Source organism: Athalia rosae, chromosome 1 (assembly GCF_917208135.1).
Source record: "Athalia rosae chromosome 1, iyAthRosa1.1, whole genome shotgun sequence".
Lineage (NCBI taxonomy): Eukaryota > Metazoa > Arthropoda > Insecta > Hymenoptera > Athaliidae > Athalia > Athalia rosae.
This window is the reverse complement of record NC_064026.1, coordinates 25,919,464-25,946,697: the sequence shown is the minus strand read 5'-3', so window position 1 is coordinate 25,946,697 and position 27,234 is coordinate 25,919,464. Positions and strand designations below refer to the sequence as shown.

Below are 27,234 nucleotides of genomic sequence, written 5' to 3'. Positions count from 1 at the left end.
AATTATGGTATAGTTTTAATTGATTTATGACAAATTATGATTGTTGAATTGAATGTCGCTTCACATTATCAATATTCGAACCCAAGGTGATCCTTTTTTTTCTAAAAGACCGTATTCAGAATGTTCTCTACTAAAATTTAGTGATTTCAAAAGAAAAGAATTGTACTATTAATAGTAAGCAATGCCGACCAATAATCGTATTTCTGCTTAAATCGAAGTATTAATTTTATCATTTAAATTGTCCATGTTATCAGAATGTATACGTATAGGTAGCTGATAGGCATCCAAATTCGCAATTCCTCCATGCGCTGTTACGCGGATTGATCTTTCGGTGTTAGATTTCGTCGCGCAGTTTTCACAATTTACTCTGCTCGGTTTTTCCGATGCCCCCGCATTTCCTGATCTGAAATATCGTGTGGTGGTACAGTCACATCCCGGGTAGTTCATAATTTCACCTGGTCACGCGTCAATGCCAGAAATGGCTGGAAGTTTCGTAACCCAGTGTAGCAGACGCGCGCTTACTTTTACATAAAAATATAAATTTGTTTAAAAACTCCCACACGTCAAATGGCGACCTGAAATTATCAAAACCTAATAGTTAAGAATACATTTACTTTTTAACAAGCCATGGTCTCGGTGATGCAGCCGTATATGGTGAGTATCTGAACAGTTTTATTTTCCGAGGAAGGAACCGGCCTAGAATCTGACGTTTTCCCTGTCCCACCTTTCCATTCTGTTGCCATTTATCTTCGGTTCTTTTAATGATATTTCTAGGACGTTGAGAGTTCTAGAAGCTACATCGACGAGTTATATTCCCCTGATCGCCAGAAATGCTTAGAGGCTATAATGTGAGTACTACAGGCCGCCCCTTTTAAAGGATCGCGCTAACCTCAAACCCTCCCATCGCTAAATGAAATCCCTGATGTAACCACACTCCAGCAAAACATTCACCACCCAGGACTCATCCATTTTCACTCATTGTAAATACCATTACATATAAACTCAATGTACTCAATCAAGTATTTCTAATAATCATGTATGCCATCTCATTTCCACTAGCGATAGAAACCTCTCAAGTTGTGCTGACACACAAATCATTGTTATAAACACCAGAAGCATGCACAAATTCTGTTACTTCCTTGCATAGATACTCCGAACTACCAACTAGAATCTACAACCAATTGAGTTGATAAATAAATCTTTCTTCAATTTCTACCAGCTGCCTTAAAAACTCTGTAATTGGAAGCAACCGACAAAAAGGTTCGGTAATTGCACAGGGTGTGGTACCAAGGCTGTTGCAGTTGTTGAGTGATACGACTGGAGGAGTTGGAGAGTGTGTTCGTATTCAATCCGCTGTTACATTGGGTTCATTAGCTAAAGGGACAGATCAGCATGTTAGAGCCCTTATCGAACTTGGTGTCGTCCCACCATTACTTCAGGTACTGCTGGCCAGTGCCAGCTCTTCTAACGAAGCAGACAGCGAATCCCAAAGCTCACTCGTAGAAGCCTGTCTCCGTTGTTTACGGACTGTTTTTCACCACACAGCGGCACCTGTCCATGCCATCTATCAAGATCCTGGATTAGTTCCACGTCTGCTGGCTCTTGCTGCAAAATCTGTTACCAATCAAGTCTGCGTTGCTACCATTTTAACTGCTGCTTGCAAGGTACCAAGAATCATTACTCTGGTCGGTTCATGATCACATTGACAATATTTTGTTGGCCAGCCCATTAAGCAAGAAAGTCGTGGTGTTTAATGAATATTCATTGCTTAATGTTAATTTTATGCATAACCTACATTGACGAATAAGTATTTATACTCATCACATGTTAAATTCATTTTTGTATACTGTGATAGCAGACAGCTGAAGAACAAAATGCTCTGTCACGTGGCGGAGCAGTTAGTGCTCTTGCTGCACAGCTGGACTCCCCACTTGCAGATGTGCAGCTCCCAGCCCTGGCCTGCCTTGCCAATATGTGCTACCAAAATCATTCTGTGTCAGCACTGGTTGCTGCAGCCACCACCAACAACTCTCAAGGCAGGTCAGTTCTTTCATGGATTAACACATTTAGTAATTCTTATAACATTTGTTTCTATCATATATAATAATAAATGTCCTACAGTTCTCTTACTCTGAAAAATATTTTTCATACTCGATGGAGAAAGTATTATCAATGGCAATGAAAATAAGTGATGCCCTATGTAAAAGTTTATGTGCATGAATTTACATCACGATTTGTATTGTTTGACCTAAAATAGACGTCTCAATTATTGGGTAAACCTAGTTTGTGCTGTTTCTAACTTTTTGTACCTATTTGATATAGAGGCGTGCCTGTTGCCCTGGGTCAGTTGATGGGTCGCGAAAGAAGTCCACTTGTTCAACTGGAGGCAGCAAGATGTGTTGCGTATATGCATAGAGCTGGTGCTTTGTCTTCAACAGATCCACGAGTAGTATACAGAGCATTGCCCTGCTTGGTGAGACTTTGCCATCGTGAAAGACCACCAAGAGAAAGAGTAGCTGCAGCGGAAACACTTGCGTACCTGACCGAGGTCGACATAGATCTACAGCGGTTGGCATCAATTAGCAATCACCTTATACCAACCCTAGCAGAACTCCTCAGGCCGCATCCCCAGGTATGCAGTATTCAATATTATATACCTTAGTACTAGTAAACGGTGTAATGTGTGAATCTTCCAAAATTTATGTGATCCAACAACATATGTAATCTTCTCAATGTTTAATTTTCAATGTGCGATGTTTGAATATTTCACTACTCAGAGAAATATTCCGTGATTATCTAAGGGAATCAAACTTCAATTGCTCATTTCAGGTGTCTGATGCAACGCTTTCACAAGACATGCGTCAGGCAGCATTCAGAGCATTTGCATCTCTAGGGGCTAATGATGAAGACATTCGTAAGAGGATCATTGAAACAGAAAACTTGATGGAACAAGTAGTCGGAGGGCTTCAAGATCCAGGGGGACCTCGAGTGCGATTGGCTGCAGTTCGATGCCTGCATTCTCTGTCGAGGAGTGTGCAACAGCTGCGTACTACCTTCCAAGACCACGCAGTATGGCGTCCTTTGATGCAACTGTTACATGGAGCAGACAGAGGATTAGAGGGTACGAATCCTAACAACAATAGATGTATATTATATGGAAAGAGTGCCAGTATTGATAATGCGGATGGTTCTATCACGGAAACCTGTTCTCTAGTAGCGCATATATGTTCACATTGGCCACCCAACCTCCGAGATCAATGAGATACATTTTGATCCTTGGACACTAAATTTAACTTAATCGCAATTATTGAACGTTGAAGACGAAGTCCAATTCATATATGTTTCTTAAAGCTCAGTGAGAAAATCGTTAACAAGTTGGTGACATGGTGCTCGAGTCGCGCCATCATCTCAACAGGGATCTGGTGTACTGCACTTTATTCCAAACCGTATTGTTTTGGTACCCGTGGCACTTCGTTGTATGACCTCTATTCTACCATTAGGTAGGGGATTAGAAGGCGAAGAAGACTTGCTAACTGTGGCCTCGAGCACTTTGTGCAACCTGCTATTGGAGTTCAGCCCAAGTAAGGAGCCTATTCTCGAATCAGGTGGAGTGGAGTTGTTATGTTCATTGACGAGGCGGCCTGATCCCGCGCTACGCCTAAACGGTATTTGGGCCTTGATGAATGTGGCTTTCCAGGCAGAACAGCGTGTCAAATCGCAAATCCTCTCATGTCTTGGCACTGATCAAATATTTCGCCTTCTTGCCGATCCGGAATTGGCTGTCTTAATGAAAACACTCGGCCTATTACGAAATCTCCTCTCAACCAAGGCACACATTGATCGCATTATGGCAGAACATGCTGCTCATGTGATGCAAGCTGTTATTCTGGTATTGGAAGATCCTGAACACCCAGCTGACGTCAAGGAGCAAGCTCTTTGTATTTTAGCCAACGTTGCAGATGGGGATCGTGCACGAGACCATATTATGGCAAACGATGACGTCTTAAAAAAACTTATGGATTACATGGTTCGTTATCACTTTACCTGTCTATTGATTATTTTGATTATGTACACTCAACCGAGAATACAAGTATCCTATGTCAGATTTGGGTCATATTTTATTTCGTGATATTTATAAATTGGCAATTAATGTACTCAAAGATCAATATTTGACCTGTTTGAAAAAAACAAATTGCTTCATACTGATAATAATGTCTGAACTTGAAGCAATAAGCCAACAGTTCACTTGACAATCTGACTAAAATAATTCTAATAGGTCATCAAGTTCAACCAATTAACACGGATGTCACCATTTCCTAATTTCTGCAGATGCACAGCAACGTGAAGCTGCAAGTTGCAGCAATCTTTTGTGTATGTAATCTGGTGTGGAGGGAAGAGCCTGGGGCTACACAGCGCCAGGCACGTCTACGCGAACTCGGCCTTTACCGTATCTTACAACAATTACGCCACACTAAGGACTCGCAGCTGTTTGAAAAGTAAACTTTTTTAGTAATCTATCAATCACTGTTTCTGTATAAATATTTGATGTAGAATGATTTTTGATTTGAAAATGATAATTATTCTTTGAACAGTGAAGGTCGAATACACGTTTTCAGGACTTCACTACAAACACAAGCTCCGCATTCTGGATCTTGGAAACGATTTTTCCACTACGATTATTTTTCTCGTTTTATCTCACTCTTCCATCGAGTTTATCTTTGATATGATTTCCTTGTAATGTAAACACTGAATGTAACTGAAGGGACTTGATTATTTGTTTAATTCTGTTCCAGAGTGAAAGCTGCCATGTCTCAGTTCACCGACGCTTGAGCTTACAATCGTCTGACCCAGTAACATTACCATTTACAACAGTTTTTTAGTTATTATCCTGCGAATTTATTAACAACAATCAGGGTCACCGTAAGCTCAAATCTGAACCCAAACCCATGCTGTGATCGTCCTTGTACCCTTATGCTCCCTTTTTCTTAGATTAGGTGCTGGAGATGGTGAAATATCTCGTTTTAAACCCGAACTCTGAGTAATATGTTGTTTTCCTATTTATTTCTGCACAATGATGAGAATGTTTAAATCATTTGAAAATATTATGAATTTGTTTACCGTTATATTTATGTATTCAATGAAAGGAAAGTAACACATGATTGTCTACATCTCGTGTTTGTAAAATAGGAGATTATGAAATGGATCGCTTGGTTGCGCACGACACAAAAATCTGATTATATTACATTTTGCGATGCAGCTATCTCAACATTACCTGGTACACACCTCGAATTGTTGAGGATCGTTATAGACGGGATCGTGAACATGATTACATTGTCTAGAATAATTTTATTGTGATGGATGCACCCTCTCGTATTGGATTTGACAGAGGATCAGTACAGCATAGGGAAAGTTAAAAAAATTTGTAATTAAACTAAACTAATTTAAAATCATAGCAAAATGGTCTCTCATACTTATAAAAGCCCTTTCAAACAATAAATTCCTGTAAAAACTAGGTATATCATTATTACAAAGCAATTATAATTAAGCTCAAAGAAATCTGAGGATACATCGTTAGTATATAACATAATTATCTTTGGTAGGAATGACTTTTAGGTAGAAATTCTTGAAGTGACTTCATAGTACATGATACACTCGAGATTGAATTTCTGCCATTCTCTTACAAACTGCTAATTTGTATGACGGAATGTTCTTAAAATACGATAAATACTTTGATAAGTACAAATAGACATACATACATACAACTATGTATAATTATTTTTGCTTAAAAGTTATATTTCGTTTTGATGTTTTTTTGATAATCAGTAATGGTGAATAATTTGGGACTTTCAAACGAAAAATATATGAATTTAAGGGTAATAACTGACTAGGTAACGTAATAACAGCCAGATCAATCTATGAGATAATGGCATCACTGTCGTTATGAGAAAATTGGACATGACTTTGTCACACAATAATTCATAGTAAAGATTCTCTTTTAAAACTTCAGGTTAAGCAGGTGCATTGCCATCACTGATGAGGCTGTCCATTGCATTGTTAGCAAGTGGGTCTAGCTCTGCAAACAAATCCAGCCAGGAGTTAGCAGCTTTGCTAGATTTGTTTTTGCTAGTCTGAAAAGATAAAATCTACACCTTTAGATTATACAAAAACCCTGATAGTTGATTCAGTTTCTCACCTTATTGTCGCTTGTGCTACTGACAGGTTCTTTATGATGTGTGCCAAAAGTAGCAGCTCCCAAACTCTGCTTCAAAATTCCAGGAGGTAAAAAAGTATCTCCCGACATCATATCCCAATCAGCATTACCAACGACAGCAGGGCCAGTGTTTAAAATCTCTTCAAACAAAGCATCTGTTTCCGAAGTCAATAAATCGAGAGGATGTTGCGACTGCTGTTGTTGAGGATTAAGAAGCGGTGAAGTCGTAAAATCAAAGCCCCCACCACCAATAAATGAGTCCATTGCTAGGTCCAATTGAGTAAGACTTTCGTCCAGTTTTACTTGATCTATTGGTGGATTTGACTTTCTCGGAACTTGCGAATCATCAGCTGTGTTGCATTGAGGATTCATTGTATCTAGAAGATCATAAAATTCCGTGTTTGGAGCCTTGTTCCAGAAACTTGCAAGCTCTTCGTCTTTGCTCGCTCCTTGGCTGGTAAGATTCAACTGTGCCATTTTCAATTGTGTATCGTTGGTCAAATTATCTGAATCTTCACCAATATCCAGCAATTTCTCATCACTATCATTGTTACTGCTTACTTGACTAACTGTTTTGTCTTCAGTTGGTTTAACTTCTTGCGCTTCTTCGATGTTGTCATGATAATCAGACTCAAAAAATACCAACCTGGCATAAAACCATACAAAGTTGTATTTCATTGGTAAGAATATTCAGAAGTTTAATCTGATACGATTCTACTTACTTGTCCTTGTCATCCAGGTCATTGGTACCGCCTGTTTCTTGTGCTAACTTACTTGAAGTTTCTGCAAGTTCTTTGACCACCATAAAATCATAATGTTGATATCCTTTAAAGCTGTTGGCTATAGTTAAATAAGCTTGGGCAGATTTTTTGGTGAAATTCAAGAGGGTGCTCTGGTACAAGACTAGAGCGTGACTGAACATATTGCATCTGGCTGCTGCAAGTAAATCAACCTTCTGCAGGCAATCCAAAGCCAAGTGATCAAAAGCAGATTTACCCCTGTTCGAATACAATTTTGTTACTAAGATTATCGAATGTCTATATGTTATAGTACATAATTTCAAAACAAACTCAGATTAAATACCTTCGAACTCTAGTTTGAACCTTTCTGAATCGCTCGAGTTGCTTAAAAGTGTCTGGGTCAAGTTCCTGAGAAACATTTTTCATCCAGGACAACGCAGCACGATATTCGGTGCGAGCTTTTTCCATAGACTGAACATTCTGTAAAGTATCCTCTATTGCTCTTTGTCGAAAAGTCTCCACCTCTTGGTACAATCTGACTAATGGTGCTCTAAGAGCAAGCCTCTGTTGACCTGAATATGACAATGATTTTCCAACGGCTGACATCATCTTTCCAGCTCTAGTTTTATCCTGTTTACCGGCTTCTTTCAAAAAGCGGCCCATCGCGTTTTCCTCCTGTGCCAAGTCTGTACAAAATATTAGACTATTGAGTGAACTTTGCTTCATCCGATATTGATAAATTAATTGAATCATGCGGTGTTTATCAGTCAATAAGCACTCGTATCTTGCCATACATATATCAATGCATATTTATGACACGGAATCACAACTCACTGCACAATCGTTCTTGATATTTGTCAATTATTCTTTGTAGGTGCGAGCAAGACTCCTGGATACTTCGAAATAACTCTAACTTTGAATCCAGTTCCGCGTCAGAGGCTACAATGCATTCATCTTCTTTTTTACCAAGCTTCTGGGATAGAGCCTGTTTTGTGACCCAATATTGGTGCTGCATTTTAGTTATAGCAGAATCATCAGGTAAGTCGGCTCTTTGGACCCAGCGGTCAAAGGCACTGCCCGACATTCCGGAGGCTCCCCTGTCACTTAGGTCGCAATAAAAATTATGAATTAGACACGAACAACAGCCAGTACTTGAAGTGAAATTAAGGCAAGAATTGTAGATACGGAATGCATATTATATTGGATTTTCAACTTTGTGATCAAAGTTTACATCAATCATAATAAAACCCGCAATTCTCTTGGGAGTCCCCGAGTCTTCAACAAAATGCTCATGTGAGTTAATGCGAAACAAAGTGTCGTTCATTCTTGTCAAAATCAAGCAATAGATCCGAAAGCCGTATATGGTTTCCGGGTAATCTTATGCAAATGGCAGATAGTACGTGTACTAATCTTATAAAGGCTGCCTAGAAATCATTGGGTGGTAAATTAATTCACTTACTATGCGTTCATGGTCAACTATTTTGAGGTAAAATAAACAAAACTTGAAATAATATTTTGGTCAAAAGCCGATTAAATTTGACATTTCACGTGCTCGACGTCTGCTAACTTGACGTCTCTATACACACCACAGTCAGCAGCCATTTACCACGCATCCGCGCTTTACGGTCCAAACCATAGACATATGGCCCAAACCGTACAAATAGTTCCGAAAACATTCGTAGTCCACGATCTACCCTGATTTAAAGGGCAGCTAGGTTAGTTTTTTCGTGGTCCTACGATGGACTATAGAATGTAACAAGGTTGAAAAGTATCATTCTTGAAGTAATTTAAATTTTACTTTATTTTTTTGGTTCTTTGTGCTCCAGCTCCGGGGCACGATAAATTTGCTCAAGACCGAAAATACATTACGGATTATTATACAACAAGCTAGTCGGGTAAAAATGATGTACTTTCATCTTACTGATTTCAAAAACAGACGATTATTCTAATTATTGATTTCCCATATTATTTAGATTACTTCATTAATGCACTTTGTGTTACGGGGATGTAATTGTACTAATCTTACTTTTTACCATTAAGATCATACAAGATTTCAATTATTTCAGTCCATATATGAGTGGACTTATTCTCAGGGCATGACAACTTTGGTTTTTGGAGTTGGATTTGGGATATTTCTTATACTGATTCTTTGGCTATCGGCGGGATTGATTTGCTTGATATCATTACGAACCCAGAAAAAAGTTGGGTTCATAGCACTAGGTGTTGTAGGAATAATCACAATTGCATTAATCAGTATCCCAAGAAGTTCCGAAAACTCAGGCATCAATACCAACAAGGTATAAATATTAATCACAGATTTATTAACTTTTAAAAGAGACCTATCCTATTCATTCCCAAAGTATATTCTCATTTCCACCATTTCCCTTGTGAATTAGAAATTTATATAAAACACTTTTTTCAGCCCTATGATCAACTGTTTATTTGGCGGACGCTACTAACAGTTTTGTTGGCTGGTTCAGCTTTTATTGTATTGTTGGCATACATCAAATTTGAATTGATGACACCGGTCAAAGCTGTCAGACTTAGGAGTTGGATTTTGTAAGCAAGAGTCTAGTTGAAATATTCAATGACCTATCTATTGCTATTACAGTTCTGCTTATAAATAGTACATAAAGCTGCGTTGACTATTTAGAAAAATTATTCCTTAAGACTTTTGAATTCTCTTTACAATTGTAACAAAAGCCATATTATTTTAAGAAACATTAATCTATAGAATTTATACACGTATTTGTACTAAAAACCAAGTCCCAGTATAGCTTCAAACATTGTTATACTGTTGAAACCTGTGACTGATACCTTATCCTTGATCAAAACGTGAATTTTATTTCTTACAATTAAATCAAATTAGTGTCAGATCTTTGCTCTAATCCAAACTTAACACTTACTGTAAATCTATAGCTATACAGAATCTGGAAGCTCACCATTTGAAGCTCTTGAAATCAAGCTTCAAGGTTCGTTGTAATATAGCCAAATTAGCATAACAATGCTGCGTGTTTTAAGGAACTCAGTGCAGCTCTCCTCGCGTGGAATTTCCCTGCTAAGCTCCAGCAATAAGAAATTCGAAATTAACGATAATACCGAGTTTATAGAGAAAGTCATGAATAGCACAGTTCCTGTGATAGTTAATTTCCATGCCGAATGGTGTGATCCGTGTAAAATTCTAACGCCTAAACTTGAACAAATAGTGGGACCAATGGAAGACTTAAACCTGGCTGTAGTAGATGTCGAGTCTAATCCAGAGCTAGTTCATACTTTCGAAGTAAAGGCTGTACCAGCGGTCATTGCAGTCTCTAATGGCTTAGTAGTGCACAAATTTATTGGTTTGATGCCAGCTGATTCAATAGAAAGTTTAATTCAAAAACTGAGGGCAGGTGCTGAAATTGGTACACCTGATAAGAGTACTTAATTCGTAATCATCTTTAACTACCTATAAAAAATCTTTTGAAATATTTAATTTTTCTTGTACAATAGAATTGACCTAACATCTCTGATCTAATCTTGAGTTATAAACCTGTTTGAAATTGTTGGACTTTTTCAACAATCTAAATCTGTGGTTTCAAAACTTGAAATCATAATTTCGGTAGATAATGCATCATTACATTTTCTGTTGATAGATTAAGATGATGGATGTACTTAACACACTCTTGCCTTTCGAATGAACTTTAAACTATACTATGTGAAGTAAAATAAATTCAGAATAATGCAATTTCAATAAAACTTGTGTAGAGTTAATTGTATAAAATACTCAAATATTTTCTGACAACTTCCATGTAAACGAAAAATCTGCACTACTGAATCTTAAGATTTCACATTTAGATAATGTATATTCAACATCGAACTGCTCATGCACACTCTAATAAATATACCTTTGATCGTTCAGATTATAATGAAATTCAACCGAATCATTGTAAAATTGATGGGGTAATAAATAAGTATGTGTGCTAGGAATCTTCGCATTAATTGGTCGTTATCTAAAAATTAAGTTTCCTATACCCCACACCCACATTACTTCATCTTGGATCATATGTTTGAATTTATAAAACCTGGGTTATGAATTTTCGTTCCACCCGGTATATTCGAAATTCATAAATTGGATTCTTTGGTAATTGACTGATAAGAATTTGCGACAACAATTAGTAAATCAGTCAACTAATCATTGCTTAGTTGTTGAAGCTCAATATTCTACTGTTGTAATGTTATTCCAATACCTGACTATGATTTTTTTTTCAACTTAGATGATCCAGAAAGTGAAATAGATTTTTGTTGCACTTTAATTTTTCAGTTCAGAATAATTCAGCAGAACCTTAAAGGAGTGGGATTAGTAATGCACCATAAGACTTAATATCAGCGTAAACAATTTATTAACAATTTGGAGAAGGTTCTATTGAAACACAAATTATTTGCATTTATACATCACATCTCTTTTGAATATTTTGTAAACTTTTAATAAAAATATGTCCACAAAAAGAGACAATCACACAATTTTAGCTATTTACATTATTTAATTCTCGATTCTTATTTATCACCTAAACAAAAAGGTGACATAATGTAGAAAAACATGACAGATTTCATACATATTGTGAAATGGGTAGATGCAATCGCTTCTTGCCTAGAATAAACTAAAATCATTTTGCACGTGAGCAATATTTAGAATTTGATTCTTAAAAAACAGCGACTACTATTACAGTGATCGATTTAAAATAGAACAAAAACGTTAGAGTATTCTGAACAATATGAAACACTTTCTGCTTATGTTGTTCAGTAATTATTCTAGCACAAGCAAAATCCATTTACCTGAAAATTTTGATAGGATAACTATATCATAAATATGGTACAATAATTTGGTATACGTTTTACATTTTTGTGGTTTATATGAGCAGTATTCTTGCAAACCGATACTGAAAAAAAATAGCAAAAGTACCAAACAGACATAAATCAAGAGAAGAAAATGTGACGGATTTCCTTATTTTCTGTGATATTAACTATTTTAGCTTATTCACCGATCACAAGCTCTGATTGCAAGGTTTTAATTATTTAGAAATGTCAGTCATTGCCGAGTGGAGCGATGGTGTTACATTTGAATATTACAACCATCTTCTGTCAGTTGACAAACAATTACGATGGAGGATAATGAATACATTTCACATGACAACGCGATTTTTTTACTGCAACAAAAGTGAGTGTGCTCTTGAACATCTTCTTTTTGATAGATAAGGAAAAGTAGTCAAATTGCAACCTTGTGAGTTATTTTTATTCACCTTACTCATTGATTTGTCTAAGGTATGAACAGAATGATTGGTAAGATACCATTGATAACGATTCCTGCGTTTCCGCATGAATCTTCAACTGAGAAGATTTCTACAACAGTGCGATTCATATTTCAATATACTTGACTTTTACTTCTATTTTTAGCAAAATAAAATCATTTGCTTGAACATTTTTACATACCTACGTTAAATTTGTGATAACCGTTTCTAATTCGATGTAATGAATATTCGCCAATATTCTAAAGTCTGTCTGAACGACGCATTACCTGTAATGTATGAAGTTCTGGAAAGTGTTGTTCAAGTTCTGAATTACTGCAGATGAAATCTCCGAACTATAGAATAATGCCTATAGGCATTAGTCAGTAGTAGTTTTTGTGCAATGATTTTTCATTTTACAGAAATCACACATGCCACCGCAGTGACAATTTGAATGCAATAGCTTTTAAATTCAAACAATTGCGGAATATTTACTAGACGAATAATATATTTTACATGAAAAAAGCACTCAAAAATAGAAGTGCGGTAACAGCAACTAAAGAGACGAACGATACAATTTGAATTGTACTGTTCAGAGCTAGGATAAATTTTTCAGATAACTGTAAAATATTAAAGAAGAATATAAGCTGAATTCGATCTTTGAAACATGATATTAAGTAATAAGTCTTACACAAATAACGTAGCTATGCTTTTGATGTAAGTATTCCGTGACTTATTTAGCAATGGCGATGTATGTGACTATGTTTAAGAATATCGTAATAGGAAATCCCGTGATAAATTATAAGCTAAAAAGTTACCGAAATATCTTAGAATTCTATTCACACTTCAGCACCCAAGTCTTGTACACCCTGTTCAGCCACAGGGACATATTTGTCATCGATTTTGACCAGTAATATAACTTTATCAACGTGCGATCGTCTGTTAGGATCACGATGATTTGGTGACCAGCGATGAACAACGCAGCCTTCCATCCCCCGCTCGGGAACCCAGTGCTGCCATCCTGATCGGCCACCTTGTTGTCTCATCCGTTCATCTGGCCATATAACGTCGATTCTTCGACCCAAATTTATTGCGTCGTACACTTGGTTTGGGTCAATAATCTGCATTTATAGGTATGCATTAAACATGATAATCAAACGCAATATTATTATTTATCAATTCGTATATGCCAACGGAACACTCACTCGAACCCTTTGGAAGACTTCATCCTTTTCTTGTTTGTTTGTAAAACTGGTTTCACATTTAGATTCTGCTTTGATATCCCCACTGCTCAGTAAGCCAGCTAAACTAGCTAATGTCGAGCTTGTTGGCTTTCCTACCGATGCTAAGGAACCACGGTTGCCACCAAGTGAGCCTGTATTTGCTCGGCCGAGCGAACCGCGACCTGCAGAGCCACCGATTTGACAACTTGAATCCATCGACTGAGAACCAGATGTGTTGTGACCAGATTGATTATAACCTGGTGATAATATACAGAAATTTCTTTACTAAATAATTTTGCAAAACCAACAGCAATATGAAGATTTAGCCCAGTGTAGGTGACTAAGTAATAATATTACAAGAAATTCACTGGTATTCAGGTAATATACATTACAAACCGGAATGTATGTTGTATTGAGTCATGGCATAAACTCCTTCGTTGCCAAATCCACCATCATCTTGGGATCCGGTACCACCAGAAGAACATCCTTGTCCACATCTCCGTCTTATCCTGAAAAGAAATTCAACATGAGTGATCGAGATTAGTTTTGCTGGACAAAAAGGGTAAAGTACATACCTTCGCCATAATTTAAGTACGTTGCTTTTTATGGTACCTAAACTTAATGGCCCCCCTAGTATTGAACACAGCTGGTCATTGGTTTCAGCATAACTGGTCATCAATGGCGATACATAAATTGGATAACCAATCGGTTGGTCACAAGAACTGTTAATTATGTTACGTAAGGCCTGCTTCGCATTCTGTATCGATCCACGTTCAGGATTTCGATTTCTTAAATAAACAAGCTCTTGTTGCTGGCCGGCCCAAAGTCCACGGACGCACTCTCGATTCATTTTTATAACACGGAAACTGAGGTACCGTTTATTTAGCATTATCACTTTATATTCATCTATTCCATCATCCAAGACATGCCTGGAATATCATATTAACAGGTCAATCATGCCAGTAATAGCAAAGAGATTCATGTCAAGGTAATGGGAAATTTTTTATATTTCTGATCATAAATTTCTAGTAATTTTAGGCATAGTTATCGTTCGAATTTCCAAATTACCTGAGAGCCAGAAGGCTTGGCGCACCACCAAGTACTGCATTCCTCCATAGCGGATCAGCCTCGTGACTAATAACAAGTCCTCGATCATGGCCTTCGATTGCCTCGTATAAGGCTGCTGTCTCCTCGTATTCTTCAGAGCTCATGAAGTGATCTTGGTGTAACTTTAGGGCCATTCTAACTCCCTTTGCTACTACACCACGTAGGAGCTCGACATCCCGTAGAACCCATTCGTCACGAACTGAAGTTATCCGGAAGTCTCCTGTGGAAAATACATGATTATAACGAGGTGAAACACAGATAAAATACAAAAGTTTACGTGAAATTCAGTATGTACCTTTAAATAAAGCATGCAATCCATACAGGAAAAATTCAACACTAGATACAGTGTTATGAGATGCTGCGCCTAATGCACGGCGCCCTAAGAGGCTTAAGGCAAGACACAGCGACACTAGGCACGAATCTCTTGATCTCTCCAGTAACTATAAAATGTAAATAATGAAGGTAACAATGATGCTACTCCACTGTAAATTACTACAATACAGAATGTGTTCCAGAATTAGAGTTATAAATTACCTTATCACGTTTGGTGGCACAAAATTGAATCCAATCTAAAAAGATATTGCAGAAACTGCTTCGAGTAATACCACTACCACGAAAATCAAAATCTTCGTCAATGTTCATGTTGAAAACTGGATCAAGGTCGACAAAGTATTTTTCCAATGTCGGTTTCAGAGCGTCAATGATGTCGGGATTTTCAAGCCACTGCATTAACTTACTCGATTTAATCGCATAGAAAATAATACTTTTTACATAATAGGTAACAAGAACTTTGCGAAAGTCAAACACTTGCAGCATGGAAACAGCAGAGTTATCAGATATGGAATAGCCCTCCAGTACATACTTTGCGCTGGCAACTTCCCATGCAAGCCAACGTTGACTAAATGCTGCATTAACACTCAACACATTAGAAAGATGACCCATTTCACAACAACAACAATTATCATTGTCTTCGATACCCTCTGATATTGCTTCGACCTGAAAGTAACAAATGACAATAAATTGTATTGTGAACTGCATCAAATTAAAGTTCAAGCAGCCTTTTGAATTGCAAAAAAAAAAGAAAGACTACACTTACCTCTCGTTGTTGGCAGTAAGTCCCTCGAAATTCTAGTCCTCTCAATTGAAATGTGACTAAACCATTGCCTAACTGGACGATGTGAACCAGACAATTCAAATAGTCAGAAGCAAGTAGAAAACAGTCACCTTGGGTAATTCCACCCCAACGTCCTAGTGCTAAATCTCCGTACAAACTATGCTGTAGGGATCTTGTCAGTTGTTCGTAGAATATGGAATTCAAATTGTTATCATCAGCTCCCAAGTTGCGTTCCAAATGTGAAGACATCCGAGTATTTGAATGATCAACTCTCCTAGTTTTGTAGTCTCGCTCCCAGAATTTAACAGGCCGCACGTATGAAGAAATGAATATTGCACTTCCCAGCAGAGGGTTTAGCGGTGTGCTCAAGATAGCAGATATTCCAGCTTGTAGAAACAACATTGCAGAATGTGGCACAGAAAAAGGTTGTGCAAAAGCATGAAATGCGCTGCCCCAGGTGATCTGCCATGGTGCGATGTAAGTGATGACAAATCGTATTTTCAACAAAAGTTCATACACTTTAGAGAATACAATTCCCATTACGAAGTAGTCAATAAGAAACGTCTCACCAATATCTCGAAAATCAAATTTAAAGAGCAAAACCGTAAAGACGAGTACGAGATAACGAGTAGAAGGATCGGAATATGCTGAACGTAGCGCTTTCATTCCACAAATAACTACGATTAGAGAGCCTATACTTTCACCAAATTTTTTGACAATATTTGGTGAACATTCTGTCAATGCACCTAAAAATACAACTGGGTATAAAATATTTCTCTCAACAAAGCACAAACAAACAGAAACTTTTTCGAACCACATAATTTTTGCAGGCTCTTTCACCTCAAACTGTGCATATTCATGACTGCGCAATACAGGTTTTGCCAAACAAAGCCAAGGCAACTGTTTCCTAAGTTGAGGTAGGATATAATGAAGCAGAAACCCCAGGCAACTTGTTATACCCCACAGAACTGGATTCAATTCTGGTTGCAAGGCAGTGAAAACTGTCGAACTATGGATCGCGAAGGAGAGAACCCCAAGAACAGTACATACTATCAAATCATTTTTCAGTCTAGTATTAACTGTTGACCGTAACTTTTCAGGTAAAGGATCGATCAACTCTGAATCAGAAATTTGTTCGCTCACTTTTATTTTGACGTCTTTTTTTGTTCCCATGGATCGAATTTTGATATCTCTGTACTTGGAACTTAAATCATCTTTGCGTGACGTATTTTCTATTATCTTAGCTTCTCTCTCTTCTAGGTACAACTCTGGTGGCCATAAATTCATTTTGAGTATATCCCAGACTACGCTTGGATCAGAGGAGGATCTACTCAAGTGATATGAGGCTGCAACTAGTAGACTAACAAATATAGAGAACAAAATATGCTGAGATGATTTAGGTTCGGTCAAGGCCCCATAAGCAAAACCATACAAGATCAAAACTGTAAGTATACTACGACCGAGACAATAGAGAGACGAAATGAGGCCAGTTGTTGCATTTCCTCCAAATACATGAATGTCAACGTGCTCACAAAGGTACATTAAGAATGTGTTGATTTGTGGAAATAATCCTAATGAAAATACAATGGGAAAACACAAAAGAAAAATGAGCAAAACATTTCTGATTTGTAAGACAACTGCACAATTGGACACTAGCATTCCATACACACGGAAATCAGAATCTGGAAAATTTTCCAAAGATTCTGTGAGTACCAAAACTAAACCTGTACAAATGATGAAATATACAGGTCTTGAAAATGCAACAATACGATTGAAACCATGAGTTGGTGAGGCAGCGTCTGGTTGAACAGATTTCAATAAAGAATACTGACATCCAGCTATAACGATACAAAATATAAATGCAAAAATATCTCGAAAATATTCACGCTGCAAAAGCGAAAGTCCCAAGCTAGCAACAGCCACTGCTAAAATTGTAGACACGAGGGTTTCAAAGATGGTTAAATTTCTGTCCAACAAAGCTAGTAAAGCCAATCGATCAAAATGTACTTTGATGTGAGGTAATTTTCCTATCTTCCATTTGTAATAATGCTTTGATTCTTTGGCTTTAGCGTCACTTGGTATAATGTCCAAGCCGTCGATGAACCTATTCCAAGATAAGCTAGTATTTGTTTCAGCTTCTTGATGTGCCGGTAACGCTAAGACTGGTTCGGCAGGATACGCGTTTAAATGGACACGTGAAATGATCCTTTGGCGCCTATCTCTCAACGCGTCTGTTAATATATGCCGAAATGGGTCTGTTTCAGAGCTATCAAGTACGTATTGATTGGATCCTGTTGTACTCGAAGATACCAAATTTGAAGAAACCACATTTTGTGTCTTTGTTTGGTTGGTTACAGGGCTTGATAACACAGGTGGTGTATCAATAATCACAGTGAGTCCAGCTGAATTTAGAGATAAACTGCTGTAGCTATTGCTCAACGAATTAGTCAAGTCCCAATTCGCATCGTAATGTAGATTTTGGTTCAGTTGTTGGCGTAGTAGGGTGTTTAGAAGCTTGCCATTACCACTTGATGGAATCTGAGAAGTATTGGCTATTCCAGTTCCTTTTTCATCAAACGTATATGTTAACCACCGACCGTTTTCATCGCGAAAACAATGAACTGCACCTTCAGTAGTATCGTTGTGACTCGTAGCCAAATGACAATTATTATTCGAAATCACACTGGCTAAGGCAGTTAAAGGTACTGAATTATCCTCGCGTAAGTTGCTTCTGGGCCCTCTATGCGTTCTATTTGATCGTTTTAGACGTCTATGCCGAGATCGCGAATTTCTTCTTAATTCTTGGTTTCGACTTAATCTCAAATCTGAGAGGGTACCAGATTGTCCTGGTAAGTCCCTGCCGGTACTAAGTAAAGCTGCCAATAACGGAGGCGCTGGACTTGGAAGCAATGTACTCAATTCGTTATTCGAGCCACTGGTTTGTTCGAATTTTCTTTCTCGCTCTCTTCTGACTTCCAACGTCCGCTTGGGTTTGATGACAGGAGGGGCAGCATCTTGTAGGAGTTCTGCGTTGGGCTCAACGGGTATTTTTGCACGGCTCTGCTTTGGAATGGCTCCTTGATGACGTTTACAATCGACTTCAACCTGAGATAGCAGCTTCTTTTTGACCTCATTTTCGATGCTCAATGTAGTCGTACTAGATGAGCCTGAGTCTAGTTCCTTTCCATGTAAATCTGCAACGTATATTGTCATGCATGAAAACATTGAAATATGATAATATTCAGCCGGTCAATATAGGATTTCTAAAATCTGTTGAGCGTTGAAATAATAAATGTGAAATAGATGCAACACTGCAGTCAATATGTTAAACTGTACACTAATAAGGGTACAAGTAGATTAAGGCAAACATAAATCATCGAATACAGATACATGAGTCTTTTCCATTTTATGCATTTTTGTAGTCACTTTTACTGCATTCTACTGTTCTACTTCTCACACACAATTGTGAGAGGCGGTTACAATTCGTCTGGAAGTCGTTACAAATGCGGACATGGTGGTACACAATCCTAAATAGTAAAATTAACTGGATAAAATTAAAGACTCAAACTACAATAAGATTCTGGACGCTAGGTCGGTATATCATTATCACCATTCACAGTTTCAATTGAGTATTTGAAATAAATTGATTATAGCATACAGATTACGAATTACTATATTAATGTACCTCAGCGATGCATGTTTTGTTGAATGCTTATTTCGGAATAATGTTTTGACTACTGTGTACGAGAAGGAAATATTATTGCATACTACGACACAAACGCGGAATGCAAATTGACTTACAATCAGTGCTAGCCGTCTGTAGGCTCTCTGAAGTGTCCGTATCGTCGGATCGAGTAAACATCCAAAACGCTGGCGGCGTATATTAAAAAAAAATATATAATACTAAAAATATTACTTGGCGTACTGAATGATTTCTTGATGACAAGTTTTTGATAAATCTGGATGGGTGATATTATAATTTTAATGAATAATCTCTAAATTCTCATTACATAAGTAGGTCTATCGTTTGTTACAATTAATTTAGTTGCGATATGATCATTTGATTACAAGGACTATTGTTCTTAGAACTGTAGTGAGTTTTCAAGCTGAGATCAAAAGCAGTGAAAATCTTCTAAAATAAACCTTGACTTTGCAAAGATAATAAAAAAAAAAAACATTGAGTAATAACATTGCTTCAATATAGTGACGTGACAGGTGGTGGAGGTTTGATGTTAGTTTTATCTTGAATAGTTCTTAGCAGCTACATGTTACTCGAGTGGCCTTAGGGAGGAGTAAACTCACCACTTTGACTCTGCGATGGCTCTACCTCGGAGTCGGTATGTTCAAAAAGCCAATCGAAACCAGAACTTGTGGAATTCAAGGGGTCCTCAACATTTTTACACTTGCCTTGATGTTTTTCTCTATGCCTTTCACCATCGGATAACTCGCGACTACTCTGACTGGTGTTACTGAATCTTCTTTTATCGTTAGCATTGGCATCCTCCAACAAGGCATCACGTGAATTTGCAGAGTCATTATCAATTGCCGTATCCCCGTTAAATCTGAACAACAATATTAATAAATATTTCAGCTAATTGCAGTATTAGTTGTGCTTTATGCAAATATTACATAAAGTATATTCTCAACCAGCTGAATTAGTTCAATCACGTATGGAAAACCCAAAACAATTCGAAGATCATCCCCTACTCGTTTCTATATTTCGTATCTATCTTGTTGTTACACAAGTATCAGATGGATTCGCAGTTAGTTTTAGATATCCATGAAATATTACCTTGCAAAGCGCTCCTCGAATCCACTAGTGCTAAGACTTCTATCCCTATTAGAACCTCCAGCAACGTTTTCATTGGTTTGTCGCACGAGCAGTGGACTGTATGAATCTCGGCGATTAAATCCTCCAGAATTTTCAATAGGAAATTGTTCATCACTTTGTTCGGCGATTGGATATACGATTTCCGAACCGTAACTCAAATATGGTAGCAGTTGTAGTTGGTTCCGCTTCAAAGTATATGATGGTAAAACCTGAGACAGATTTCACAGTTTAATGATCTGCATTGAATCTCTTTTTCGCACAATGCACGTAGTAAACAAACCATTTTTGTGTTTATGGTTTCAAGGCTCTGTGGATGAAGTGGAAGGTTATTGTCGTCATTAGAACTGGTATTTTTACTGGTGGCACCAATAACCTCCAAGCTTTGTGGATGTACAAGAGGTTGATGCGGCTTTTTGGGAATCACCTAAAAAAATCCAATTAATCTTAACCTTGATCCCTGTGATATTTTCATCCCTGACTTTTGAATTATTTTACAATTTAATGGGTTGGATGAAACTTTGGATCTTCGCACAACCATATTCATTGAAATTCATAAATAGCTATGCAAGAATAAACGAAAAAAGGATAGTGGCAAGGTGGCACCATTACACTCAACCCAGACATACGTACTTCCAATGATTGGGGATGTGACGGAATCTTATTCTTTTCGTTGTCTTCTTTTTTCGATATCATTTCCAAGCTTTGAGGGTGATCAGCGGTTAAATGTGTTTCCAGAGGAATAGAGTTAGAATTAAGTCTCCGCACACTCTGATTTGATTTCCAGTAAGGAAAATCATCTCCATGTTGTTCCAACTCGAGTGAAGTAGTCTGTTTGATTTGGCTTTCAGAGCCAGTTTTACCCAAGTTCCCTTTGTTTGGATGACGACTGAGAGAATCTTTTGCAGCATAACGGGAAAGCTTACGGGAACCAGTTTGATCTTCCTCTGCAATAACGACACACTTTTGTCGCATCAAACGGCATTCTGTAAGTAAGATCGTGGTGTAACAACTCATTTTTACACCACATGCTATCACTTACTTTCAAGAGAAATCGCAAATATATTATGCCAGTAATATTTATATGATGATGTAAACCAACTACTATAGACCATTCAATCGTCATAAAAATATTTTACTCACCACTCAATCTTTTTCTAAGTCGGTCATGATCTTGAGTGGAGAATAACTCAGCCTTGTGTACATTAATATTTGTAACAGTTGCCTTACTGAGTTGCTGAGCTTCCTCGGAACTTTCCGAACTATTTTTCCGATGTATTTCAACTTTTAAATCGATTGTGGAACTAGGTTTATCCCGATTATAATCCGATGTGATGCTATCTGCATCCGCATTTGGGGCATTTGGCTCAATGTAAGAATTGCGAGATGAACATTCAACAGGTGGTGTGTCAGTTTTGCCTAACAAAGAAATTTTAAAATCACTTGACTAAATTATAAAATGGCAAAAATCGTTTGCCACTTTGGATTAGCTATAATTAAACATTTCTAAAATCTAATGCACTTACCATTTAGGACCTGTAGTTCTATACCCAAATCAGCTTGATCCTGTGGTGTTTCCCGACGTTTATTCTGTGATGCTCGTTTCTTTTCACTCTCAGATTTCAGCTGACTAACGCTTTGGCCAGGTTCCTCTAAACATTCTGTAGTATCGTACACACAGTGTAAAGCGTGATTTACACATTTTATTGTTCCAAATAAGGCGACTATTGATGAAGAATATGCCAACCATACGTACAATGTGGGAGGAAAATACTGCAAATATAACAAATGTTCATAATCATTCTAAAGTTTGGCAAACATACTGACAACTTAAGATATTATCAGCCATGGCAAAGTAAGTAATGAGTAAACGATGATCGAAATATTCGTCCAGAGAAAACTGAGGTTTAATATCTTTTTTCTACGTATTCTATAGTACTTTACGCATAGTACTTGAGCTAACATTTTGGGATGTTTTTTTTTGGCCCCCCCCCCCCATAGAAGCAGATTAGAGTAGTTAAAATCAAGCTAACCTGTGTAGAACCATACTATCTACAGAATCTATTTTGAAAATTTAGTTGCGACTTTCTTTAAAATACTGGTATCTTATTACTCAGAAATATTAATAAAGTGAATATGTTGCACCCAAAAATAACGTATGAGACAAGATATTATTGTTTTGATTCGATTGGTAAGTCGGAATTTGGTTTGAGAAGGAGACGTACGATAGCATGATTGAATGATAAACATTTGGAACAACTTACTAAATATATGGTAAATGGTAGGCAGAGAAGCAGCAACCAAATATAAAGGTGGAAGGTATTTGAAAATACGTCAAGATGCGGGTCATAGAACCAACCGCCTGTCAGGCTCGCCCAGACGCCCTGTCGAAGGATTTCTAACGTTTGTGAACCCATCCCAGCAATAACAATTCTCTTTCACCATCTTCTCATTTCCTTATTAACTACTTATGCTATCACTCTTCACATGCAACACCTCTACACTTCCGATAACGTGGAAAACGACATTGTAATTCCGTACTTTACAACATCCACAAGTTTACTTTAAAGCACAGACTCTAATCTCATATCTAATTGACTCATCGCCATCTTCGAGTTTGGATTTAACTTTGGTAAGGATCATCCATGAAATGTATCTCATGAGATGTACGATGCACCATCGATGCAAGAATGGACGACAACCCTATGAAGACCCAACAATAGATGGAACCAACAATCTGAAAACAAAATCAACTCGGTGCAAATATGACACATCAACAATAGTCGCATCACGAATTTCCATTGAAATTTTGACAGCTCCTGTCAATTTTGAATAATGTATCAGTCATTTAACGGCATAATTTCAAATAGAAAGGACCTTCTTGTAGTTCCACCCTTGTAGATGACATTAAGCGGGAAGTTGATGAAGCAACCTTCTTCAATACTTCCCGATTTCGATGAGTTGACGAACATCGGGCGAGTAGTACCGTAGCACGTCAGTCGTCAACGATGGGACCATCAAATTAAACATGGCGCCCGCTAGGTTATTGTCGTGAGTGATAATTTATTTTCTGGTGTTAATGTGAAAATTTCACAGGTTTTCCGTGCCGATGCGGAGCGCGGCGTGTGCGGGAAGGCGTCCCGGCCTCGTACGCCCCGATTTAAATGTAACCCGTCATTCAAAAGCCGATAAATAATATAAATGAAATTGCATAAACAGTGGGTTGTGGGTATACACACCCTGACGCGAGGTCCCTCGAGTATATCTCGGCTTTATGGGTTTCTTCTACAATTGTGACGTAGTTATTAGTTTGATATTGACTCTAGTTCGCTTTTACAAACAAATACTGTGGCTGCTTGGTGAAAATTTTATATTTAAAGATGAAAGTGCCGAGCTTTGGTACAGTGTTTTCTTCTATGGGATAAGAGCCACCATCGGCTGCTCGCAGTTCACTTTGGTAAATATCTTTTTTCCCCACTTCATTTTTAACCCTCATTCTAACTTTCATTTTCATCACGTCACAAAATTACCAATTCTGGTTTTTTTTCACATCAAATATGGAGGTGGATCTATCCCGGAATTGAGGCATCACTATTAATATGCAAATGATCATCATACGTAATTATTATAAATCAATGAGGTCTCAAGATTCTAAAAGTACTTCACTGGTTTGACTAGTTGCAGAACAGTAGAACATTTCAGCAATAATGCATATGATCACTCATTTTTTTTATCGAAAATTACTTATAAGTATACCAAATCCAAATGAAATCATGTCAATAATGGATTATATATTGACAGAACCAGAGGTTTTAAAACCTGTCAAAATTCAAAGCTACTGTACTAATTGCTGATGTTTGTCAATTCCACACCATGGTCTCCTCGATTCCTTACAAATTAATTATCGAACTACCAGTTACTTTGCATACGAAATTATTATTAGGTTTTAACTATCACTCTACCACATTAACTATTTTACTAGTTCATGTAAATCCATAATACAATGATAAACAAACCACCTTAATTTTTTCCTCAAGTCTATAGTTCTTAGTCTAACCTTATGTTTGAATCCAATCACTTCAATAATCCGGACTTCAATCAACTGATACTACTGCTTACAGTCGCTGATAGTACTCCTACTACTTGGACCAATTATTTTGTCTCTTGGTGCAATTCTATTCAAAATGATGCTTGATTTGATTTTACCACATAATATATCTATTCAATTTACACGTGCTGAAGCATCTCTAAGCTTGATGTATATGAATATCGTATTGCACTGTTTCAAATGTTAATTTGGGAATAACAAGTACAGAAGACATAAATAAATCTGTCTTCTATCTTTTCTAGAACATGTGAAATCATAACCGCCTGAGTATTGCAGCACATTAAATTGCTTATGAATAATCAGGGTATTTCATCAGTCCTAACAGAGAAATTTCTGAAGCTATCGATATTTTTATGTAAAGAATCATAGCGGAAAGGCTCGTGCCTTATGCCGCCTGCCGGGCTTTCGGCACGAGGTTTGTCTACTTTGATGGACCACGGACATCCGGACGCTCGTCATCAGAGCGAGCGATTTTCACATTATCCGGAGAATGGCTCCATACGCTACCAGACTCAAAGCAATACCAATTCACCAAGATATCAGCAGACTAACAGAAGCACCAATCACTGGACTAGGTAATGTAAGATGCTACAAACGCATATTAATCAGCATGTTTGGAGCCTGAAATAATTCATCCTGCTTGATTCCATCATCTTGTACAATTTCTGAAGTAGTACATATATTTCTCATCTATATTAATAGTAGTCATGAAATCTTTTCGATAATTCATTTATGTATTCATATTTTTTTTCATCTAATTTCAATATATTCTGAAGTCTTCAAACTAGTATAATCCTTCAAACTAGTATGATTATTGAAGTTAACAGAGGACAAAATTGTTGTTATAATAGCCACGGGTATCCGTACGCACGCGCTTCAAACAATAACATGTCGGACAGCAGCGTTTCTGACACACACAGTGGTGGAACGGCTAGAACCGTATCGCAGCAGACGAGTCCATCTCATGGGACATATTCTTCATCACAATCTCGAAATGATAATAGCTCTAATATTTTCACCGCTCTATTTGATTATGTTGCTCAGGGTGAAGATGAGCTAACACTTCAGAGAGGTGAAACGGTTGAGGTAAATCTACTGCACCATTTTACTCGTCACCCATATGCATACATAGTTACCTTAAGTAACATCATTTTGTTTGTTTCCTACTATTTTTCTCTTGAGAATACGTGATAAACTTCTTTGATTACTAGATCATTAATCTTAAATTTGCTAGATAAAATTAGTGTTACATGGGGTGATTTTATTTTTTGGAACCAGTTATGGAATTCTATGTAAAAGGCACATGCTTAGTATATGCTGTTATTGAATCCCTTTAGGTTCTATCAAAGGATTCCAAAATTTCTGGCGATGAAGGATGGTGGACTGGTAAAATTCACGGAAAAGTCGGAATATTTCCGGCAAACTTTGTCGCTAAAGCGGAAAGTATTGATAAAGTTTCATCAGTGATTGACAAAGTTCAGCCAGTAGAAATAGACTTTGACGAACTACAACTAGAAGAAGTAATAGGTGTTGGAGGCTTTGGCAAGGTGTATAGGTGAGTACCCCCACATTTAAAGTGACCTGTAAGAAGGTTCTGGAAACCTTACAGTTGAATCATTTTCTTTTAGCCTTAGTATATTAAGTTTGATAATGCAACTGATCCCATTGATGGTATTTGACTATTCCAACGATAAAAATCCTAATATCTTACAGAGGATACTGGCAAAAACATGAAGTAGCTGTCAAGGCAGCTCGCCAAGATCCTGATGAAGAGCCCAGCGTAACATTAGCTAATGTGAGGCAGGAGGCAAAATTATTTTGGCTTTTAAAACATGAAAATATTGTGTCACTTGAAGGAGTTTGCTTAAAAATGCCCAACATGTGTCTGGTAATGGAATATGCAAGAGGAGGGAGTCTGAATAGGGTTCTTAGCGGTAGAAAAATTCGACCTGATGTTTTAGTCGACTGGGCGATACAGATTGCTCGTGGGATGGATTATTTACACAATAAAGCTCCAATCAGCTTAATTCACAGAGACTTAAAAAGTTCAAACGGTTTGTAATGATTATCCTGAATCTGACATTGCTCTTGACTGATTTAATAATAATTTGATTTTTGGTATCTAATGTAGTATTGTTGAGCGAGCCAATTGAAAATGATGATCTTCAGTATAAAACGCTAAAAATCACCGACTTTGGCTTGGCAAGGGAGGTCTACAAAACTACACGTATGTCAGCAGCTGGTACTTACGCCTGGATGGCACCAGAGGTCATAAGAGAGAGTACATTCAGTAAGGCCAGCGATGTTTGGAGGTAGGTAACATTAAACCGACTTACACACCAGGTCTGCTTCTTTAATTTTTTCCTACTAGGATTGCCTAATGACAGCGAAATGGAATTGCGCTGCACGTACAAATTCTTTGTAAAAAAAAATACATCAGATCAATAAATATTTAAATTTGTTTTTTGTCTTCACCTTAAGAATGGTGAATTTGTGACAATCTTTGTATCTTAACTTAACTCAAAATTCAAAAAGTCAGCAAACCGAACGTAGAAAAATATTTAGATGTTTTATTTTTGTTATCAAATGATGATAGCAAACTAATTTTTTTGCCGCTATTATCCCAGTTATCATAACTG

General features: G+C 37.4%; 6 protein-coding genes across 18 annotated transcripts in view; 4 read left to right on the top strand and 2 right to left on the bottom strand.

The window, feature by feature from the left end:
• Positions 1–6: 6 nt before the first annotated feature.
• On the top strand, positions 7–5,512 carry LOC105685208 (armadillo repeat-containing protein 8-like). Of its 2 annotated transcripts, none has more exons than XM_012399102.3 (9): positions 7–654; positions 775–848; positions 1,220–1,664; positions 1,859–2,040; positions 2,323–2,632; positions 2,830–3,121; positions 3,501–4,027; positions 4,330–4,496; positions 4,794–5,512. In XM_012399102.3, exons 1-9 carry the CDS (start codon positions 628–630, stop codon positions 4,828–4,830), a joined length of 2,061 nt encoding a protein of 686 aa, XP_012254525.2. In that variant the 5' UTR covers positions 7–627; the 3' UTR covers positions 4,831–5,512. The 2 variants fall into 2 exon arrangements, with proteins under 2 accessions (XP_012254525.2, XP_012254524.2); XM_012399101.3 differs by having other exon boundaries at positions 1,856–2,040.
• On the bottom strand, positions 5,327–8,552 carry LOC105685209 (islet cell autoantigen 1-like protein). 2 transcript variants are annotated; one of them, XM_012399103.3, is made up of 6 exons: positions 8,411–8,552; positions 7,786–8,054; positions 7,295–7,637; positions 6,934–7,209; positions 6,194–6,857; positions 5,327–6,143 (listed from the first exon to the last, which is right to left on the bottom strand). In XM_012399103.3, exons 1-6 carry the CDS (start codon positions 8,419–8,421, stop codon positions 6,009–6,011), a joined length of 1,698 nt encoding a protein of 565 aa, XP_012254526.2. In that variant the 5' UTR covers positions 8,422–8,552; the 3' UTR covers positions 5,327–6,008. The 2 variants fall into 2 exon arrangements, with proteins under 2 accessions (XP_012254526.2, XP_012254527.2); XM_012399104.3 differs by having other exon boundaries at positions 5,327–6,128.
• Positions 8,229–10,920, top strand: LOC105685211 (thioredoxin, mitochondrial). Of its 5 annotated transcripts, none has more exons than XM_048648778.1 (3): positions 8,229–8,244; positions 9,018–9,248; positions 9,374–10,920. In XM_048648778.1, the coding sequence occupies exon 3, from the start codon at positions 9,956–9,958 to the stop codon at positions 10,376–10,378; it is 423 nt and encodes a 140-aa protein (XP_048504735.1). In that variant the 5' UTR covers positions 8,229–8,244; positions 9,018–9,248; positions 9,374–9,955; the 3' UTR covers positions 10,379–10,920. The 5 variants fall into 5 exon arrangements, with proteins under 5 accessions (XP_048504735.1, XP_012254531.2, XP_020707615.2 ...); XM_012399108.4 differs by lacking the exon at positions 8,229–8,244 and adding an exon at positions 8,528–8,666; XM_020851956.3 differs by lacking the exon at positions 8,229–8,244 and adding an exon at positions 8,552–8,666 and having other exon boundaries at positions 9,045–9,248.
• On the top strand, positions 9,048–9,514 carry LOC112694780 (transmembrane protein 218-like). Its single transcript, XM_025747114.2, has 2 exons — positions 9,048–9,248; positions 9,374–9,514. Exons 1-2 carry the CDS (start codon positions 9,048–9,050, stop codon positions 9,512–9,514), a joined length of 342 nt encoding a protein of 113 aa, XP_025602899.2.
• A 396-nt stretch (positions 10,921–11,316) lies between the features above and the next one.
• On the bottom strand, positions 11,317–23,101 carry LOC105685207 (pecanex-like protein 1). Of its 5 annotated transcripts, XM_012399097.3 has the most exons (16): positions 22,752–23,099; positions 22,014–22,260; positions 21,631–21,906; positions 21,121–21,473; positions 20,771–20,914; positions 20,452–20,699; positions 19,962–20,221; positions 19,461–19,529; positions 15,642–18,853; positions 15,080–15,541; positions 14,841–14,985; positions 14,507–14,765; positions 14,014–14,367; positions 13,835–13,947; positions 13,421–13,695; positions 11,317–13,336 (listed from the first exon to the last, which is right to left on the bottom strand). In XM_012399097.3, the coding sequence occupies exons 1-16, from the start codon at positions 22,902–22,904 to the stop codon at positions 13,055–13,057; spliced, it is 6,852 nt and encodes a 2,283-aa protein (XP_012254520.2). In that variant the 5' UTR covers positions 22,905–23,099; the 3' UTR covers positions 11,317–13,054. The 5 variants fall into 5 exon arrangements, with proteins under 5 accessions (XP_012254520.2, XP_025602906.2, XP_025602905.2 ...); XM_025747121.2 differs by having other exon boundaries at positions 13,835–14,367; positions 21,121–21,434; positions 22,752–23,101; XM_025747120.2 differs by having other exon boundaries at positions 13,835–14,367; positions 22,752–23,100.
• A 402-nt stretch (positions 23,102–23,503) lies between these two features.
• LOC105685212 (mitogen-activated protein kinase kinase kinase 11-like) overlaps positions 23,504–27,234 on the top strand; it is a 22,062-nt gene continuing 18,331 nt past the window's right edge. The window contains exons 1-6 of one of the 3 annotated variants that reach the window (XM_020851962.2): positions 23,504–23,944; positions 24,957–25,170; positions 25,447–25,681; positions 25,933–26,150; positions 26,309–26,649; positions 26,727–26,907. In XM_020851962.2, the coding sequence (XP_020707621.1) occupies positions 24,983–25,170; positions 25,447–25,681; positions 25,933–26,150; positions 26,309–26,649; positions 26,727–26,907 (1,163 nt within the window). In that variant the 5' untranslated portion in view covers positions 23,504–23,944; positions 24,957–24,982. Of the gene's footprint in view, positions 23,945–24,956; positions 25,176–25,446; positions 25,682–25,932; positions 26,151–26,308; positions 26,650–26,726; positions 26,908–27,234 lie in introns of those variants that run through there. The other 2 variants (XM_012399110.3, XM_048648760.1) reach the window with 2 other exon arrangements.

Excerpts from the sequence above, each read along its gene's own strand:
- LOC105685208 (XM_012399101.3), top strand. The coding sequence starts at position 628 with ATGGTCTCGGTGATGCAGCCGTATATG. Across the intron at positions 2,633-2,829 it reads TCCTCAGGCCGCATCCCCAG|GTGTCTGATGCAACGCTTTC; the intron begins GTATGCAGTATT and ends TGCTCATTTCAG. Across the intron at positions 4,497-4,793 it reads GACTCGCAGCTGTTTGAAAA|AGTGAAAGCTGCCATGTCTC; the intron begins GTAAACTTTTTT and ends ATTCTGTTCCAG.
- LOC105685209 (XM_012399103.3), bottom strand. Across the intron at positions 7,638-7,785 it reads ATATCAAGAACGATTGTGCA|ACTTGGCACAGGAGGAAAAC; the intron begins GTGAGTTGTGAT and ends TATTTTGTACAG. Across the intron at positions 6,144-6,193 it reads GTAGCACAAGCGACAATAAG|ATTTTATCTTTTCAGACTAG; the intron begins GTGAGAAACTGA and ends CTAAAGGTGTAG.
- LOC112694780 (XM_025747114.2), top strand. The coding sequence starts at position 9,048 with ATGACAACTTTGGTTTTTGGAGTTGGATTTGGGATATTTCTTATACTG. Across the intron at positions 9,249-9,373 it reads CAGGCATCAATACCAACAAG|CCCTATGATCAACTGTTTAT; the intron begins GTATAAATATTA and ends CACTTTTTTCAG.
- LOC105685211 (XM_048648778.1), top strand. The coding sequence starts at position 9,956 with ATGCTGCGTGTTTTAAGGAACTCAGTGCAGCTCTCCTCGCGTGGAATT.
- LOC105685207 (XM_025747120.2), bottom strand. The coding sequence starts at position 22,904 with ATGGGTTCACAAACGTTAGAAATCCTTCGACAGGGCGTCTGGGCGAGC. Across the intron at positions 21,474-21,630 it reads ACTTAGAAAAAGATTGAGTG|AATGCCGTTTGATGCGACAA; the intron begins GTGAGTAAAATA and ends TCTTACTTACAG. Across the intron at positions 18,854-19,460 it reads ACAGACGGCTAGCACTGATT|ATTTACATGGAAAGGAACTA; the intron begins GTAAGTCAATTT and ends TATACGTTGCAG.